The sequence below is a fragment of the Protopterus annectens genome, chromosome 8.part0, assembly GCF_019279795.1.
Source record: "Protopterus annectens isolate FY-2018-M chromosome 8.part0, PAN1.0, whole genome shotgun sequence".
NCBI lineage: Eukaryota > Metazoa > Chordata > Ceratodontiformes > Protopteridae > Protopterus > Protopterus annectens.
The window spans coordinates 757,189,814-757,210,580 of NC_056741.1; the positions used below are offsets into that span (position 1 = coordinate 757,189,814).

The 20,767-nt window shown below is 41.7% G+C and overlaps 1 protein-coding gene across 5 annotated transcripts in view; it reads left to right on the forward strand.

The window, feature by feature from the left end:
- The window catches only part of LOC122809023 (cAMP-dependent protein kinase catalytic subunit beta), a 2,062,609-nt gene that overhangs the window by 1,655,774 nt on the left and 386,068 nt on the right, over nucleotides 1-20,767 (forward strand). For all 5 annotated transcript variants that reach the window (XM_044080223.1, XM_044080224.1, XM_044080222.1 and 2 more), the window contains one exon: nucleotides 14,350-14,476. In XM_044080223.1, coding sequence (XP_043936158.1) covers nucleotides 14,350-14,476 — 127 coding nt within the window. The remainder of the gene's footprint in view (nucleotides 1-14,349; nucleotides 14,477-20,767) is intronic.

Here is a 20,767-nt window from a genome sequence, read left to right on the forward strand (position 1 = left end):
TTCGCCCTCGGGACCAAACCACGCCAACCGTGGGTAAATCCAGCATTACCCACACCCAGAAGTGGGTTATTTCTATATGCTACAATCCCTGCATAGCACATCTTTGCTTCCTTGCATCATGTATTCATAGACAAGTCCCTCCAAAAAAGCCTAGAAACTGAAAACTTATGAGGAGAAATGCGTATTCAGGCGATTAAACTAGGGTTTCTGTAGCTTTAGCGATAACTTCTCTTTTCAGTCTCTCTGAAATATTGCTTTTGAGATGTATGTTGCCAAAATACTTAGCTGAGGAGGACCTTCCATTATAGTTGCAGATCGGATTTTAGTTCCTTAGAATGATTTTGGTGATCACTATTGTTATGTTAGAGTTTAAGTAGTAGTCTGCCACATCACAAAATGTATCTAATGTGATCCATGCTGTAGAGAAAGATATTGCAAGATGAGGAACATTTAACAGGGCATCTCTCCATATGCAGTTATTTTATGCTGTCTAGTCCCATATCTGTATGCTGAAATACTTTTCCCTCGCTTTAATTATAAGATTACATATATCTTGGACAAACAGATATGGAGAAAGGGGAAGCCCTACGTGACACTGCAGCAAGTTGAACGAACCAGAGGTGTGTTCATGCCTGACTTCACCCTGCAGTATGTTAAAGTGGCAAGAGAGCTGATCACAAAAAATAATGCAGAGACCAAGACAGGCAACTTGAGTGCACATACTCAGATTCACCAGTACTCCAAATCCAAATGTTCAGCATTCCAAATGAGTGCTAATAAAAGTTTGGATTATCACCTTGTGCCTCCTTATTGTGGTACTGAACATTTGGATTTGAAGTATCCAGAGAGACGTTCCTCATCTGTGTAATATGAATACCAGTGATCTGTTCATTGATGGCAGCTTGTGAAATCCCAGCTGTAATCCATGGACCTGGGTTTCAAAACAAACAAAACATGACTTGAGTTGGGATACAAGCAAATCAGATCCAAAGCTGACCACAGATGGCTTATCTACCCATCTTCTCCAGAGAGATAAGGCAACTGGTACAGTTTACCGAAAAACTGTTTTATTTAGTATTGATAGATGGATGAGCATTCTTGTAGCCAAAACTTAATGATCCAACTCTGTACTATGCCTATACACCAGACTATGTCTTATGTCTGTAAATGCAGAGTTAGGCCAAAGATCCTTAGAAACCTTTGGATAAAGGGTAGCACACTGTGCCAGCTGCATTTTGGGCACATAAGACATCACTAATGAAAGATTCATTTTTTACGACCTGATCCCTTACCCTATCAGTTTTGGATTACAAGGTTTCAGCCTTTAAGCTTAAAGGATTATAGTCATTTGCTGTTGTGATAAGCTAATATAATTTAGTATCAGTCCTATCCTTGCCAACTATTTAAGGCAAGCACCCCACTATAGCCTGGAACTATGATGACAGAGAGAAGTTTGTGCTTTTAACTGTGTTTATGGCATCTGAAGTCATAGGCTCTAATTCATCTGAAAATGCCTTAAAAATGCTACAGAGGGCTTCATTCAATCCTGATGATTTAAATGTCCAGACATCTTTGTTAGTGATCCTCCTAAAACAAACACACAATTTTTATTTAATGAATGTACATCTCTGAGCTACACAGTTTGGGAAGGTATGTTCATATATATATTTTTCACAAAAGACAAGGTTTATTTAAAAACTAATCCCCTTTATTAATGTGATTTTTACTCTTGCCATCTGTTTATTCAGTAAATGTACAGCTCTCTGGGTTTCAGATTTGGAAGGTATGTACACAGATATTAATGTGATTTTTACTCCTGCCATACATTTATTCATGCCTTTATTTACCACAACTCTTGACTGTGAAGAATGTTACAAGATCACTTCCCGTTACTTGAATATTTCCCCTAATTTTTGCAGGTGAGTAGTGTGTAAACATTTATCAGTTAACTAATTTTCACTCTTGCCTCAACCTTAATGCATAGCTTGCTAACCTATACATTTCATCCTCCATCCCCTCCGCACCTTTATTGTATGAAGATTTGAGTCATACAGCTTTTGCAAGGACTTAATGATTTGCAGTGTTCTGCTGGTGTTACATAGTTCATTGTTTGGCTTAGTTGATAAGAGTTGTCCTAGTTGTAAGCTCGTCTTTCAAGCAGGTCTATATTAGATCATCGAAACGGCAGAATTTCGAATGATCTAATATCAAACCCAATATCACGAACGCTGAAAATAGCAAAGCTGCACAAAACCGAATTCTTTCCTAGGGAAAGAATTCAGTTGGCTGTTGTTGTGGCTTCGCTGTTTTCAGTGATGCGGTGGAAAGTTACGGGTTGGATTAAGTTGTGTGTGTGATTGTGAGGACATTTGGGTTACGGTGCAGGTTGGGTGAGTTAGGGTTAGGGCATGGGTCAGGTAAGTGTGTGATTGTAACAGAATTTGGGGTTAGAGGTGGGTTAAGTGAGTTAGGGTTAGGGCGCGGGTGAGGTGAGTGTGTGATAGTGACGGACCTTAGGGTTAGGGTCTGGGTTAAGGTAAGTGGATAGATAGTAGTGTATGTGCAGTGTAGTGTAGGGTTAGATGTAACTTTTAAATGTATGTGTGTGGATTGCTGCTTTTTAATGTGCTTGTGGTGTGTTTTTCTCGGAACAGCAAATTTTTCCCCGGGAAAAAAATTGCTGTTTTGAGGTTTCGATATTTTTAGGGTTTGGGTTTTGCAGTTCAACATTATGACATTCGATAATGAGCCATTTCGATGATCTGATATAGACCCCTTTCAAACAGCTGTTTTGCTTACCTCAACAACAGCTTGTAATAGCTTGCTCCGCAAGTTCTCCTCTAATAGGGACAGCCTTCAGGATGTCTCCAGTTATGTGCGATGGGTTTCCACTGGACAGTCTTTGTCTGCTGTATATTTAATGGCAGTCTTCACACATAGGTTCACAGGTGTTTACTAGGCTAATGGCCCTGGAGCCTTTACAAACCTAGCCCATAGGATTACCCTGACATCGTGCCACCCGACATTAATTCCCAGTGCCTCTGTTGAGTAGAGCCACTGGAGTGATCCCTGGGGTGAATTTTCTAATTCCCATCCACTCATCAAGCTTTCTCTTGAAGAGGGCCAGTGAGGTGCTCTGTTTGACATGTATGGGAAGTCTGATCCATAGCATGGGCAGTCTCTGGGTTATGAACCTGTCCCTCCAGCATGTTCTGTTGATTGTGCTATTGAGGTTGAGGTCTCTGGAGCATGTGGTGCGGAGGGATTGGGATTTCTTTAGATATAGCATTTCTAACAGAGCAGGGTTAGTCATGGCTTTGTAAGTCAAGCAGAGATCGCCTCTAAGTAGGTGATATGAGACAGAGAGTAGTTGGAGTTTTTTGAGTCTGTCCATATAGGACAACTGTTTAAGGCGAAGGATCATCTTTGTGAGGTACTTTTGCCTCTCCATTTGTTGCAGGTATCTAGTGAGTTACATGCCATATGGGGTATTGTACTCGAGGACTGGCCTAATGAGGGAAGAGAGGGAGACAATGACCTCTTTCTCCCTGGATGTAAAACCTTTAGTAATGAGATGTGCCACATAGAAGGACTTTCTGAACACAGTGGCAATGTAGTGGTCAAAAGAGAGGTTGCCGTCAGTCTGTGTTCTCAGATCTTCTATAACACCTTCTGTGTTCAGTGGACTACCATCATTGTGGTAATTCATGAGAACCAAGTTTTTCCCAAATGGGATGACCACACATTTTTTGGCATCGAGCTTAAGGCCATGGTTCTGACACCAGTCGTTAGTCTCAGTGAGGCCTTTCTGCAGGATGTCCGCATCACTTGGGGAGTTAATAATAGCTCCCAACTTGCAACCATCTGCGAATTTTGTCAGCCAGAGTCCCTTCGTGTTGGCCTGGACTTCAGAGAAGTAGATACAAAACAGAAGAGAAGTAGATACCAAACAGGAGAAGACCCAGGACCGAACCCACTGGGACTCCACTCGTGACTGGTCAGCAGTCTGACGTGGAGTCAGCTACTTTCACACTGTGGGTTCTATTTGTGAGCCAGTTTGCAACCTATCTAGTGATATAGGGGTTGATGCCTAGCTTAGTGAGTTTTTCTATGGTTCCTGAGTGGGGAAAGGTATCAAAGGCCTTGGCCAGATTGAGGTAGGCTGTATGAACCACCTTGCCCTCATCCACAGCTCTGGTGACTGACTCAAAGAAGTCGTCCAAGTTGAGCAGGCATGATCTACCCTTCACAAAACGAAACTGTGTGGGACCCAGAGTTTGGAGATTTCCTATATTGTTATTAGGTCCATGTTGATGCATATCACTCTCGTCAGGCTAATGGGGCGATAGTTCTCAGGGTCTGTAGTCACTCCTCCTTTATGGAGAGGGGATGACTGTAGCATTGCGCAATTCGGTATGGACAAAGCCTGAGGTGAGGCTGTGAATGAACAGGGCACACAGGTGTGGTGCCAGTTCACTCTGTAGTTCATGTAGAACACAGCCAGGGATATTGTCAGGTCCCATAGAAGCTGTATTCTTGGCCTTGGACAGTGCTGTTTTAACTTGTGCAGCAATAATACTGAGTGTCTGGCAGTCTACTGGTATTGTGATTGGGGGGGGGGGTAAAGTTGGCACAGAATCTGTCGGCCAGTATATTGGCAATATCTGTTGGCTCGGTATAGGAGGTAGGATTGTGCAGTTGCTCAGAGCAAATCTGGGTATTGCCATGGAGATTCTTTACATAACTATAGAAGGCCTTATGGTTGTCTTTACTATCTGCTGCAAGTCTGTTTTCATAGCTAGCTTTAGAGGATTTGATGAGGGATCTCAACTTTTTGTTGAGGCTGGTAAGGGAGTTTTTTCCAGTCTTGGGACTTCACCTTATTCCGCATCAGTTTCTTCCTTCTGTTGTGGAGTTTGTTTATGGCAGGGGACCACCAGATTGGCTTCCTTTTTTGGAGGAGAATCTCTTGGTTCTATTGGGTATGGCGAGATCCATGCATTTGTCTACGTCTTCGTACAGTACATTGGTGTATGATTCGGCGGTCATGCAATTATTCCCTATTTGCATGGGTGCTGTGAAGTTAGCCACCTCTGTTTTTAGGAGCCCAAAGTTAGCTTTGGAGAAGTTTTTCTTGGTGGTTATTTTTGCGGGGTGAGGGGGTGAGAGGTGGGAGGGATGTGGATTTCCAAGGTGATCAGTGTGTGGTCAGGTCTAACCAGGGAGGAGTTGACTATTGGTGTAGAGCAACAGTCCCCAATGTTAGTAATGACCAGGTCGAGGATGTTGCTCCCTCTAGTGGGGGTAAGAATGAGCTGGTCCAGGGCATTGGAATTAATGAATTCCAGGAAACGTCGGGCAGGTGTATTGGTACATGAGTAGTTTACCCAGTTAATGAAGGGGGTAGTTTTAGTTGCCCAGTATGAGAGTGTTATGTTGGACCCTAATATTCTCCAGGGTGCTTCAGAACATGGAGTATGAGTTTTTGTATATAGTTCAGGACCTCTAGCATGCTACGATCTGAATCACTGTCTTACCCAATGTTAGCTGCACTTGAAGAATCTGTGATGCGTTATGTTGGGCTACCTGGAGATGTGCACATCCTTTATGAATATGGAAACACCTCCGCCGTTGGAGCTTCAGTCCAAGTTCTGGGGCCGTACGGTGTGGAATGAGTTATAGCCTGATAGTGCAGGGGTGCTTTCTGCTGCTTTGAACCAGGTCCTTGTTGCAGCACAAATGTCCATGTTCTCCATTTTAAGGAGTGCTTCGAGTGAGTGCATTTTGAGATTTAGACTTATAGCATTGAGCAACATGACCGTCAGATCGCATTTGTTTGTAGGTGTTATAGTGGTAATTTGGTCTTTGGAACATAGCCTATAAAAGGCACTATAGGGGTGGCAAGAGCCTTGGCCAGTATCCGGAAGCCCAGGGGTGACAGATGCAGGCCATCTCTGACAAAGCATCGAGGTCTGTCAATCATGTCATCCCAGTCAGACAGATACTGGATCCCCTTGGAATGACACCAGAAACTTAGCCAGTTGTTGAAATCAATAATTTTCTGCTTGTACTGTGGTAGCATTCTGGGTGATGGTAGGATGCTGCTCAGGACTAGGGTCATACCTGCCTGGGCTACATAATCCGAGAGCTCCTCCATGTCTCTTTTCATATAATCCAGGGAGGTACGTCTCAGGTATTTCACACCCCCATGTACAATGATAGAGTCATATTTGTACCTGTTGTTGAGGGACCTGAGTGCATGCATTATGTGGCAGATCCTGGCACCTGACAGGCAGCTAACTGTTACTTTCTCTTTATTCAACCTAGCGAGTTGGACATCAGTGTGCCTCACTATCGAGTCACCTATGACTAGTGTGTTGAGCATGCTGTTTTGCCTTAGGGGCTTTAGGAGAGTTGTGCATTTCATGATTAGTGTTGTGTTGTGGTGGTCGAGTGTGTTTCTGCCTTGGAGGCCTATGCTGTTTGGGTAGATTTTTATTGAGAGCCTCTGCGAAGATGGGTGTGTGATTTGTGTTTTATGTGAAGACAGTGCTGGTGTGTGTTTCGGAGGACTATTTGTTCCATGTGGTGTGGTGCAAGTGTTGACCTTCTCCTCTTGACCAGCTATTCCGGTCTTGACTGGAGGGTGCGTGGCTTCCAATTTGGATATATAAGTGCATCTCTCACAAGTCTGAGTGTTGGGAGATAAGAGGATAGGGTTGTCAGTGTACATGAGACAGTTGCTACATTGCCTCAGGATGCCCAGATTCACCAGGTTAATAGGAGAAAGCACAGGGAACTGACCTTTAGGCATGCATGGAGGGGTGGGCATTAATAATAAGTACTGGAGCTCTTTCCTTGTAGAACATTTAGTGCTAGTAGCACTTTTGTGTGCTACAATAATTGCTACAAGAAGTCTGGTAAAGTGCTAGGCTAATAAGTTAGTAAAAGTGCAGGAGGGGAGAGAACTAGCAGATCTAAGGGAAAAATTGAAGAGCAGACTTTTTGGCACCGCTCAAAAGCTTATAAACAGTCCTGGATACAGCAGATCTGTATCTGGACTCGACTAGTTCCAGGAAAGGCGGGAAACAAGCACACACGTGGACTTTTAAACCAGAAAGTTGAAAGAGATGGAAAAACTGCCCAAGCGGCCAATAAACTACAATTTCTGGGCCAGAAACCACTCCTCTTGTGGAAGATAAGCTACCTAGTGCTTACCAATCCCAGTGATGAGCTAGAATGCATCCCTCCAACACTGAAAGGCTTGGGGGGGGGGCTCAAAAGCTTACAACCAGTCCTTGACATAGCAAATCTGTATCTGGACAAGACTAGTTACAGGAAAGGCAGGAAACAAGCTTAGAACGTTTTTTTTTGTTACAGAAAAGCAGCTAAAACAGCACTAAAAACAATTCAAATGCAGTGCAAGCTAGACCACTTGAGTTGTAGCAGTATTAAAGCTAATACAGTTTAAATAAATGCAATTTATTCAAACTGTATTCTGAACTGAATTAAATTATTGTGTTATTCAACTCGGAACAATTAAAAAGTGCCAGAAAATATACTTATTAGCTGAATATTTCCAGATTGTTTGAGAAGCATGCTCAGTCAGAACACAGGGAGATTCTAGCAATGGTAGATTTTGTTAGTAAAGTGGAAAGGGAGAAAGGAGGAACAGAGATAATTCAAGGTTAAGAAACTAAGTGGGATGGCCTTCTCAAATGTTCTCTCTGTATTAGGTAGAATGAGCTAATGACACTAGACTGGGGGGAGTGACCCAGATCAAAAGTTCGGTAGGGGCTGGCAACTGCAAAGCCACCAAGAAAATTATTAAGTAACAGAAGGTTGAAACCTGAAACAACTTTAAAACACATTGTCAAAAGTCTGGATTAACCAGGTATGCCAGTCGCAGAAGATGAGTCTTTGTGACTGCTTAGTTCACATAATTCTATCTGCTTTGATTATCTGCTTAAATACACAGATTTGCCAAGAGTAAGGACTAATAACTTTGTACTGTCAGCCCAGAATTCCACATATGCTTTGTTTAAAACATTATCTAACCTCTTCAACTATTAAATGTGAGTTTTTAGAAATAAATTGAATAGTTGGGAGGGTGGCCTAATGGTTAAGGTGTTTGCCTTACAAACACAATGTGAAGGGTTTGAGTCTCACAAGGGATAATTGGTTAGGCTTAAAATGGCTTGCAAGGGCAGGTAGCCTAGTACTAATCTATGAACCTATAACAAGGTGATGTAAGACCCCTCTATTATGATACTCCATTTTCAGAGTTGTCCACATTTCTGAAATCGTAACAAGTTCATATTTTGCCAGTATCTTCAGTATGGAGACTTTGGTCAACCATTGATGTTATGTTGTCCTCTCTTGCCTTTATTCTTGATGGTTGGGTTCGGAACCGAGCATTGGTTCTGATTTGACCAAATACTAAAGCTTGAGTGCTTTCACTGGCACGTGGCTGCACCCTATCCCAAGATGCATAGTGACAGTTACCCAGATCTCGTTTGCTGCTTGCTGCTTCAAGATTACTTTTCACTGGCTCAGGCTAAGTCCATTTCTTTTTACATTCCTTTAGTGATATTTCATGTCAAACCTTTGATATTGTTAAGTTAGTCAAGAAACTTTAATTTTTGAGTGTTTTGAGCATACTGTTGGTTCTTTCACTGTTATTTGCTGTTACTGTGTGGGCCGTCATTCTTTATCGGGCCTTTCTTTACTATCCGGTCTAATTTTAGTTTTCTCCTTAAAAGAATCCATTTGAGTTAGAGGATTCTTTTTTGTGCCTTTTTACTCCCTAAACTTTGAAGGTTTTGCCATTTTAGTTAGAGGCATCTCCTCGGGTCAGAGGAGATCGTTGTTTAACTTAGAGACCTCAACTCTAGCCCCTTTTTTTCTTTCCCTATAAAAATTTTAAAAAAAATTAATTTTTTGTCTCCTCTCTTGTGTTTGTTGGTGTTTACTGTATTGCATAAGGGCTGTACATTATAGTTGTGTTTTTCTTAGCATTGTTGACTATAGTTGTGTCTAATCATCATGTGTAAGGATTCTACAAAAGAGACAAAACAGTCTGTATTGAAAAAGTGAGACTCGTGCTTTCAAAAAATGTCATGGACAGATAGGCACACTGGATGTGTTTATTGTTTAGGAGCCGTTCACCTGCAGGATTCCTGTTCTGTATGCCACAGCTTTAGCTCTAGGGTCCTGCAGGAGCAGAAAAACAAACTGACCCTCAGGGGCTTGTTAAAGGGAACTTTTGAGACTGTCGGCAAAGGGAATTGGGCCTCAAAAACTTCTGGTAGGCCCTCTAACAAATCAGCTTCTTCAGTTCTGGTTTCTGAGCCAACGAAGAGGCCAGAAAAACCAAGTAGCTTCAGATCTGAAGTCTGTTGGGTCTGGGAAGTCTAAATCTGCCTCGGTTCCACCTGTGTTTTCGGAACTGACTCAGAGCCGAAAAAGGAGCCGGTCACCACCCTTGGAGCTGGTCTGTTCGGTGCCACAGTCACCCCTTGTGCAGTCGGTGGCTGGTAGCCATAGATCACCCACCCATTCCTCTCGATCTTCCAGGAGTTTTTCGGACGATGATGTGGAGCAGGTGGTTAAGAGGTTGCTCCGGGCACTGGCCCTAGCAAAAATTCTCTTGAGCCTAGCCTAGCAAAAATTCTCTTGAGCCCAGACCAGAAGGATAGGAGCCGACTACCGAACCTGCCTTGTCTTCCATTCCTCCTTCAACTCTGATGAGTTCAGAGCCGGAGTGCCTGGATGTCCTTGTGGTGGAACTGTCAGATCTGAAAACTTCTCCCAGTGTCTAGCTTCTGACTTCTGCTCCAATCTCATTGATGTTGCCTTCTATGGAGGGATCTGGGAGCTGACAGTCCCTCATCAGTTTGGGGGGGGGGGGAGTCGAACCGGACCCTTGTCTGATACGACTCTTCCACTCGGGGCTTCGGCGCAGGTGAGTTCGGCGCCCACATCAGCCTCTGAGCCATCATCCTTGGTACAGGGGAGATCTCTGGGTTCCTGGGAGCCAGAGGCTCTCTCGGGCCAGGACCATGGTGCCTTTGAGATGATGAGGAGTGTGCTGCCCTCTAGACTGCTCCACCCTCCGTTCCAGTCACTCTTCCCCCTAAAGGGCCAGTGTCTACCTCCACACCATCCCTCCAGCCCAAGCGTAGAGATCCAATGCCCCAGGATGCCCCAATGGGTGAGCCACTCTCTTCTGAACCCTCCCAAGAGTATCCCTCTGAGGAGGTCCTTCGGAAGAGAACTTGTAAGAGGAAACACCTGGACTTCCCCCAGTCTGTCATGTTGGATACGTACTTAAAGGATTCAAAAGGGTCTCCAAGGTCACCCTCTGAGGATGTCTGCTTTTCAGACATCTTAGAGATCCTGAAGCAGAGAGGTGGCTGGAAGACCCTCTCCCCTATGAAGATGAGTTTGCATACTTGGAGGCATTCGGATCTCGACCCTCCACCTCTTGGGTGTCTCCGCCTTTCGACCAGCTCCATGTTATAGTCAGTCGAAAGGCGTGGGCTCTCCAGAATCTGTGGAAATAGTTCAGAGGAGGCCCAACAAATTTTTTACAGCCCTGGAGGATAAACAGTGTCTGACTAAAGGTGTCCCAGTAGATGCTATGGTGATGGCGCCGGCCACCAAGAAGGAATTAGCCAAAACTTCATCTGGCCATCCGCCGAATAAGGATTCTTGTACAATGGACAGATATGGGAAGCATATGTTTTCTTCAGCGGCCTTTATCCTTAGGTCACTGAATTACTTATCCCTCTTTACTAGACTTCAGAGGGATCTCCTCAAGGAGCTAGGAGATACCCTCCAGGGTACTACAGCTGCAGGGCTACCTAACAAGGTAAACTCTCAGCTTCCTACTTTAAACTCTGTAATAAACTCCTCCATGTGCCTCATTTCATATGCAGCTGATGGAGCGAGCAGGGCAGCAGGCACAGGAATAACTCTGAGGAGAAATTCCTGGATTTGTCTTTGTGAGTTTGCTGAACCCTTCAAGTCTTCCTTTATTAACTGACCTTTTGATGGCTCATCTTTGTTCGGGCCAGAAGTGAAGGAGACTCTTACCAGATGCGAACAAGAAGGCAAAACTCTGTCTGCCATGGGAGTACGTTTTTCCATCTCTATCAGACCTTATCCCAAGGGTCAGAAGGGTGGGAAAATGTGGTTCCAGAAGTCCCAAAGAGCTTCGTCAGACACACATGGTGATTTTTTTCCCCCCAGGGGCAGAGGGGGAAATAACAATGGAAGATGCTGCCCTCATGGCAGAGGGGGTCCGCCGAATCAGGGTGTCAGAGATTCATTCTCTGGTAGGCCGTTCCAGCGCTCCTGAAAGGACGCCTACCTGTCCACCTCTGGTGGCATTTGGGAGATTATCACTGTACCCAAAAGCCTAGCTGGACATCACTCAAGACAAATGGGTACAGTCGATCATACCCAGGGGATACAACATTCCTTTCTGCTTTCCACCCCTTCCACCAAGGTCTATCCCAGACATACCACCAAAGGGATCAAGCAACCCTAGAAATTCAAAAGTTGCTAAGCAAAAGTCATCCAAGAAGTCCCCGCAGACCAAATTGGATCCGGAACTTACTCAAGGTTCTTTTTAGTTCCAAAGAAGACAGGGGACTGGAAGCCCATTTTGGATCTCAGCAGATTAAACAAGTCCGTAAAGAAAACAAAGCTTCAGATGGTGACATTGCAGTCTGTACTTCCTTTTCTTGGAAAAGAAAATTGGATGTGCTCAATAGATCTTCAGGATGCATACTACCACATAAAGATCGACAGGCGATCCAGGAGATATCTACGCGTCCGGCTGGGAGCCAGTCATTACCAGTTCAGAGCTCTGCCCTTTGGTCTCACTACAGCCTCCAAAGTGTTTACCAAATGCATGGTAGTCGTCATGGCTCACCTGAGGCGTATAGGATTCCGAGTGTTTCGGTACTTGGACGACTGGCTCCTAACTGCCACCACCATGCATTTACTGACCAAAGCAAGGGACACTGCCATTCGTCTTTGTTCAGAGCTAGGCATCACTATAAACTTTGAAAAATCTGCCTTGTTGCCTTCACATCATATTACCTTTATAGAGGCAGACTTAAACACAAAAGACATGGTAGCAAAACTTCCTCACGAAAATGAGTACTAACACTACACCATCAGGTATCAATCTTGCCCATGAGAAGAAAGTACAGGCAAAGTTTGTCCTCAAGGTTCTGGGTTCAATGGCAGCTGCAATAACATTTGTCTCACTAGCTCGTCTACACATTAGAGTATTACAGTGGCTACTCTTTGCTCAGTGACCATGCAGGACTTACCTATGTCACACAAGATTCTAATTGTGGACACCTGCAAGAGGGACCTACAATGGTGGCTTCAGTCCACGCAGGTAACCATAGGCAGACTGTTCTTCCCCAACCTGTAGCTACAGTGACTATGGATGCTTCCCAGATATGGGGGGGGGGGCATTATCTGGGACAAGACTGTCCAAGGGACTTCGCAAGAACACAAATACCACTTGCACATCTGTGTCCTAGAGATGAAAGCAGTGCTTCTGGCATTGCAGGCATTCCAGACCACTCTTCCACCAGGTACGATTGCAATACAGACAGACAATATGTCCGTGGTGTTGTACATCAACAAACAAGGCGGAACCAGAACTTTGCCCCCTGTACCGAGAGGCTCTAAGAGTATACAATGGCCAATATCTTCTCAATGTTTTCTGATTGCAGTGCACATTCCGGGGAAATCCAACGTGATAGCGGACAAATTAAGTGGAGCAATTTGTTATGCCTCACTAGTGGTCTCTGAAACAGGAAATTGCGAACCAAATTTTTCGCAAGTGGGGCCAGTCTTGCTGCGGCCTCTTTGCCACGTCCATGAACTCCAAATGCAGCAGCTTCTTTGCCCAAATCCCCCCTCGGGGGAGTCACCAAGAGATGCACTTGTTCATAATTGGCCCCTGGGGCTTCTTTATGTATTTCCCCCGTTTCCATTAATACCCAAAGTTCTTCAGAACGCCAGATCATTGAGTTGCAGGCTAATTCTCATCACTCCGTACTGATCTCGTCAGATTACTGGCCTCAAAGAGATGCCCTACGCAGACCGTCTCAAAAAACTCCAGCTTTACTCTGTTGCATATCGCCTACTCAGAGGTGATCTCTGCCTAACATACAAAGCTATGTCAAACCCAGAGCTGTTGGACATGCTCCACTTAATGAAATCCCAATCCCTCCGAGCTACACGCTGTAGGGACCTAAACCTTGTCACCACAATAAACAGAACATGCCGGAGGGATAGATTCCTGTCCCAGAGTCTTCCCATACTCTGGAATAAACTCCCTATCTATATCAAACAAAGCTCCTCATTAGCACTCTTCAAGAAAATTCTTGATTGGATGGGAAATAGGAAATTCACTCCGGGGATCACATCTGTGACTCTGCTCGACAGTGGCAACAAAGCAGAATACAAGCTTCACCAATTGGATGTCCATAGGCAGTTATGTTTTTACTTACATAGGACTAAGGAATTTAGAATGTCTGACCAATTGTTTCTTTAATTCTCAGAAAATAGAAAAGGAACTTCAGTTTCAAAAGTCACTTTATCTAAATGGCTAACAGACACTATTACTTATGTTTATAACTCTCTGCCAGGAAAAATTCCAGGTCATTCAACTAGATTCTGTCTACTTCCACAGAGTTTATTCCCTTGAGCCACCCGAGAAAAAGGTGCTGGGGGACGCTGTCCCAACCATCAAGAATGAAGGCGAGATAGGACAACATAACATAAGTTATGTACTCACCATAACGTTCCATGTTTGTTGTCCAGATTCCCGCCTTCATTCTTGCATCCCACCCTCCTTCCCCCTTCCTGGAGGATTGAGAGGAATTTTTTTGAAATTGGCTGAGTTCTCTGATTCCCTTTGGGCCTCCTGAGTTGTAGGCAGAGGGTTTGGTTGTGTTCATCATAGTGGGTTGGATAGTCTAGTGAGTGGTTTCTTACAAACAAGATCTGGGTAACTGTCGCTAGGCATTTTGGGATAGGGTGTAGCCCCGAGCCAGTGAAAGCTCTCGAGCTTTAGTATGTGGCCAAGTCAGAACCGATGCTCAGTTCTGAAACCCAACCATAAAGAATGAAGGCGAGAATATGGACAACAATCATGGAACATTATGGTGAGTACATAACTTCTTTTTTTTCAAAGAGAAGTATTAGAGATGTGCCTCTAGCTGTGTAAAAATGTTAAATGCGATGTCAAAGATTTGTGTATAATTTGTGGCAGGATTGTATAATGATCGTTTGTTGTTTTTGTTTTTCTTATAGTGAACCTCATGCACGTTTTTATGCAGCTCAGATAGTACTAACATTTGAGTACCTCCATTCATTAGACCTTATCTACAGAGATTTGAAACCAGAAAACCTTTTAATCGATCAGCAAGGGTATATTCAGGTAAGTATATATACATTTTTACAAGGGAAAAAAAAGTATCTAATTCATTACATAACAGTTTTGGTTCTGGCTGTGCAACTGATGCTGATGTGGTAAGTGGCCTAGCTGCTGGAAGATTGGATGGGGAGTGTGATTAAGCAGGCATCCATCCTTTCTATCTTGGTGGAAGTAAGGTCCTCAGCATTGTCTCCCAGCAATGAACTGAGCAAGTGATTGAAGTTGTTAGGCCAGAAGCTAGCCCAATGCTAATAGGCACCTGGCAGGCACATGTGCAAAAGTACACACAGATTGTGTTCACCATCATGTCATGCTTGGATTCAGCGCTTTAGATAAGAGCTATTAGTTCAGAAATATTACATTATTTAAAAAATATATATAGTACTTACTTTTTCACCTCCTTTTCTAAGCCATTAAGTTCTTAAATCTGTCTTCTCCCTTGGGGTAGCTGACTTTAGTGGCAGTGAGAACGCTGGAAGGGTGGTAGGATAAGTAGTACTGTGGGTGTTGGTAGGGACTACAGATAATGCAATCCTCTGTAGAAAATATGGTAAATAAAATACTTGGCTATTACAAAAATATGTAGGATTCTCAGTTTTGACCTTTACTAACCCAGCAAGTGTATGATATGCACCCGCCCCAACAGACATACTTTATTCTAAGGGAAATTAATTTCATTTCACAGACAGGCTTTACTAATGCACATTTGTCTGATTTGTTCCATAGCATCAGCTTGATCGTCCTCCAGCCTGCATCCCCATATCATTCCATAGGTGGTAATTTATGGAGTTTAGCCTTACCTTAGCTGATTAAAATAAATGCAACGTTGAAACAGTATATCAAGTCAAACTACAAAGAGCTGGAAAAAAATGGAAGAGGCTTTAAACAGATACTCAGATGAGCCAATAAAACAGCAAAAATCAGAGGTCAAAGTGAAGAAAAGATGTTTCAAAAAATGGTAGAATTAGAAGACCAAGCACGTAGGAAAAGTCTAAAATTTTGTGCTGCACCAGAGAAACTAGAAGTAACAGATTGTATTACTTTTATGAAGTTAAAATAAATAGCTGGACTGGCATTCTACAGCAGGAACTGTTAATTGAAAGGGCACACTGTGTGTATGGTCCAAATCTGGGCATGAGAAAGTAGCTAAGTCCTGTATTATGATCTTGACAAACTATGGCAAAGAGGTAAAGTATTAAAAGTTGTAGACAGTGGAGTGCTTGTGGAAAATGATTATTCATTGTACACCAGGCAGAAGAGAAACAGATTTATTCCAGCAATCGGGGAATCATACCTCTCAACCTCGTAGTGCATGAAATCTGGACAGAGCCTGAAATAATTTGGGGACAGAGGCCCAAAAATAGCAACAGATTTTAAATATTATTATTACAAATGTATACAGTTGCTATGACTTGGATTTGTGATGGGATGCATTTTCTGAAGGATATGAAGTGTGAAACACTTGTGAAACTCAAATATAAACCATTATTTAGTGAATTCAGTCCTCTGTGATTTGCTAGAAAACCACAGATTTTATGAAAAACAGACGAACAATAGGAGGCAAAAATCTAGTCACTGAGAAAATCTGGACAATTGAGAAGTTTGCATGGAATGTCAATAAACAAGTTTGAGATTCAGGCTGCTATATCCATCTCTCTTCAAAATATTTTTTCCTGGAGGGCCAAAGTCTTTTTGATGTAGAACAGGCTTACCAAGAAATACAGCAATTTGTCCAACAAAAAGTGAGGCATCAAGCAAAAGGGAGCTCTGCTTCTTATTCTCATAATAATAAAGCTCATGGAGAGACTTGGCTAGTGAAACCTTTCCATTGTTCCAAAGGAAAATGCTTGAGAGATGGAAAAAAGCAGAGGTGTTGACTAGAAGAATCAGGAGTACCTTTGAATTGAAACAGTCTGAAGCTGGACGATGGTTTTGAACAGGAAGAAGACCAGCAGCACCGAAATTAGTAAATAAATTTGAGACTGCTGTATAAGAAGTGGAAAGTGTGGACTTTTGATGACTTTGTTAAACTTGTAGGGAGATGAGAGGTATGTCTCTCTCTCCATGTTATTAATCTTTGAAGGATACTGAGGGGAGAGGAAATGGAAGGAAAAGGGTAACTGTAAGTAAACAATTTTTGTTCTTAATAGTCTTGCTATGAAACCTTTCATGATATAAACTGAATATTTTATAGTAAAGCATTTTTAGTTGTATGTGATAAAGGTGGTAAAGTAAACAGCTGCCTTTTTTAATTCTTTTCTTTCTTTTTTAATGTTAAGAAATGTAGGCATTACAATGCAAAAAGAGAAAAAAAGGCTAGACAAAAGTATGGTTAAGTTAATAGGCTATAATCTTGGGTTGTTGAGGCGAAAGATGGGATACAAAAGTACACATATTATAATATATGCAGAGCTGCTATGTTTTCTCTTAGTTTTGCATAAGTGAATGTCTAGATTAAGACCCTTGGCCTTGGTTTAATCTAATAACAAGTTTTAAGTGGAAACAAGCAAATAAGAGAACACTAAATATATTGAACAGTTTTCCTTTAGCAGTAAATGTTTCAGCTTGTCTTTAGAAGCCTGCAGCTGAGGACTACATTTTTTATCTTATGTTCCCATTGAGACAAGCTGATTATAGGGCAATAAAAAAAGCCAAAGTACTGTTTCTTCAAGGCTAAATGTTTTAAATGTTTTCTGAAAGCATTCAAATTGTTTTTCACATCTGGGAGGGGAATAAAGATACAAAATAACAGACACCAATTAGTGCAAGTAGAAGCACAGGCAGTAACATATATCTTAATGTGGATAATCTCAGCTTTAGATTCGTTAACACATGTATTTGTAGCTATATGTTTGAGACAAATGTTCATATTAGGAGGGTTAAGCCTCATTATTTGAATATGTACATAGTTTTGTGTGTTTTACTAAGTTAACAGGTTATGCGAGTGTTCTGAGTGTGTTTGTTTTTTGCTTAAGAGTTTTCATTAAAACAAAAAGTCTTGCAAAATGTTATATTGGCTCCAACGATCAACCTGAGAAACGTTAGTGGGTGCTTCTATCACAAAAGCAGGAAACGGGCATTTAAAAATCTGTCAGATATAATAAGTGGGGATAATGACTTCTATTCATAATGGTGAGATTTTCCAAATTATCGTGGAATGTGAATGGTCTCACAGGTATAGACAGAAAGGAAAGAAAAATTATATTAAGGAATGCAGAGGGCAAATAGAAATGCTGCAGGAGATGCATTTGAAAAGAACTGAGCAAATGAATTTGTTAAAGGATGTCAAAATGGATTTTCATCAGAGTATCAGGGACACATGAAAAGAGGAGGACTTGCATTAATTGCTAGAGGAGCTCCAGTAGCGATAGAACCATGACAAAATGGCAGATTTGTGGTAGTAAGGGTCTGCTGACAAGGGATGAGAATTACACTGGCATGTATTTACATTCCACCTAAAACTGCTATTATGGAGGTTTGAAATTTGGGAAAAAATAATCCGCTTTCAGCAGGGAATATTACTTATAGGTGAGGACTGGAATTTGATTTGCAGTAATGAGGATACATTGGGGGGGGGGGGGCTAAAAAGGAAAATGTAACAAAATGGTAGATTACTGAAGAAATTTATGAAAATATTTGGTACTGAAGATCTGAATAGAGTAGTAGGAACTCTGAGATAATTTACATATTATTCCCCAAAGTACAATAACTGGGCTAGACAGAAATTATATTTCATAGGAACATGTGCATTTAATTGAGAACTTTGATGAACATCCAGTACCTATTCCAGATCATGTACCAATAATTACCAAGATAAAAATGCAAGGAAATGAAGTAAAATGGGACACTGGCACTTCCCTACTTACCTGTTAAAAATAGAGGTATTTAAGGAATGGGTAGTGGAAATTATTTGGGAGTTGTTAGGGAAGACAGAAATCACTCCAGAAGTTATAGCTAGTGAGTGGAATATAATGAAAGTGGAGTTTAAAAATATTGTAGAAATAAAAGTTGGTATGGTCAAGAAGTAAGAATTGTTTAGAGAGGTTGACAAAGGTTAAAGTATTTCAGAATAAGGGGAATCTCACAAAACAAGAAGAGGCATAGTTGCAGAGTGCTAAAGCGAAAATAAGGGTGTGCCTAGATAATATGCATTAATTTATAAAACTTTCTGTTAAGCAGCTATTTTTCAGTAATTACTCCAGAACACAAAAACTTTTGGCACAATGACTTAGATGACAGAAAGTAGAAAGGATTGCTGCCAAGCCTATAATGAGAAAAATAACCAGACATCTTGTAGAGATATTTTGAAAATTTTATGAAAATAGTATAAAGCAGAAAAGGTGGGGAATCAAGAAAAAGCACAAATAAAAATATTTATGGAAGATTTAAATATGCCAAGAATAGAGGTAGATTAGGCTCAACAATTAACAGTTAAGGTAGGGGGAGATTAGATAAAAATGGTGATGTATAACCAATCTGTAGGAAAGTCTCCAGAAATAGATGGTATTCCAGTGGAAGTTTGGAAGCTAGGAGGAAAGAAGGTAATGAAGAGCTGGAAGGTTTTGCTTAACAGTATTGTAAAAGGAGGAGAAGCACCAACATCCTGGAGGAAAGCTGTGGTGGCTGTAATACCTAATGATGGTAGAGATCATTAGAGCCAGCTTCATATATGCCAGTTTCAGTTTTAAACAATGATTATAAAGTGGTTGTTATAAAGGTTAAAAGAATGGCAGATGCATTGCCAAAATTAATAAATATAGATCATTGTGGTTTCCTTGGAGGGGATAGAAACATTTGACAACATTAATAGAATGATGATCCAGAGGGAAGCAGAATGCAAGAAAATACCACTGTTGTTGGTGAGTCTTGATACAAAGAAACCATTTGACAGAGTAAGCTGGGATTTTATGAGTAAGACAGTGGAAGCATTTGCATTTCCTGATGCAAGTGATACAAACAATAAGGTTAGTTAGGAGGATATATGAGGGATCAGAGTCAAAAATCAAAGTGGGAGGGTTCTTCTCTTGTAAGTTGTCTTAACAGAGGAACCAGGCAGGGGTGGCCTCTTTCCCCTTTATTATTTGTGTTATATTTAGAACCATAGTCAAAGAAAATAAGGGACTCAGAAATTCAGTGATGTCATTGGTGTAGTATTCAAGAAAAGTTAGCTTTATTTGCTGATGATATTTTTACCTGATAAAACCAGAAAAGGACATCCCGGTGTTGTGGAACATTCTGGGACAATTCTGTTTTTTTTTTTCCATTATGCGATAGCATTGTTTCCTCACAGCAAGAGGTTCTCCCGTTCGATTCTCGGCTTGGGTTGGGAGTGCCTTCTGTGTGGAGTCTGCATGTCCTCCCCGTGGTCGAGTGGGCGTTGGAAAGACATGCGTTCAGTGGGCATGTCTTCATTGAAGGTTGAGCGTCGGGCTGGCAACTCGACACCATAAAAAACAACTGCCAATCATTAGTGGACCGGAGTTCCACTGTGGCGACCCCTAACTGGGAAATGCCGAAAAACAAACAACAATATAAAATTAATGAAGAGAAAACAAAGGTTATAGCTCTAAACATTGTAAGTTATTTATTTGTCTTTGTTTAACGGGAATGTCCGACTGGGTAATAGACCCAGAGAGAAAAGCTCAGTTTGCTTACATTGCATTATACTAATTTCCAGTCAAATACAAGAGTAGTTGCATTTCTATTTACATTAACAATAGTTACATTTCTGTTTACATTTATACACAAGCAGTAGTTGCTTGTATACATATACATTCTAAGATTTTACAGAGGTGGAAGTTACTAAAGAAAAAGCACACATGCAACTTAGTGGATTGTACAAGCAGCAATTATGTGTAAAAATTGTTTCGTCATTTCAGTAAGTGGTTGAGAATGTTATGTTTAAAGAGGGTATATCGATGTGTTGTACAGTGAAAATGTTTTAACCCTGTGATGAGCATGTACAGGACCAGGATTGGTTAAGCAGTGGTTTAAAACTACTGAGTTTGGCTGAGAGAGTTATTTGCATGGGGATACTATTCCAGAGTTTAGCAATGCATTGGGAGTAGAATGGGTCTCCTGTAACATTGTTTGACTTATTTGTAAGTAATAAGAATTTATTACTAGAACTGAGATCCCTTGCTGGACAGTAGGGTAGTTATAAGTTTTGTAGTGCAGGGCATTTTTCTGGAAGATGAATGAGTTTGTGTGTTGTAGTCGGTTGTGAATATGTTAGTTGTGCAGTTCAGGCCAGTTTAATTGCTTTAAGCTAAGATAATAGTGGGTCCTATGAGG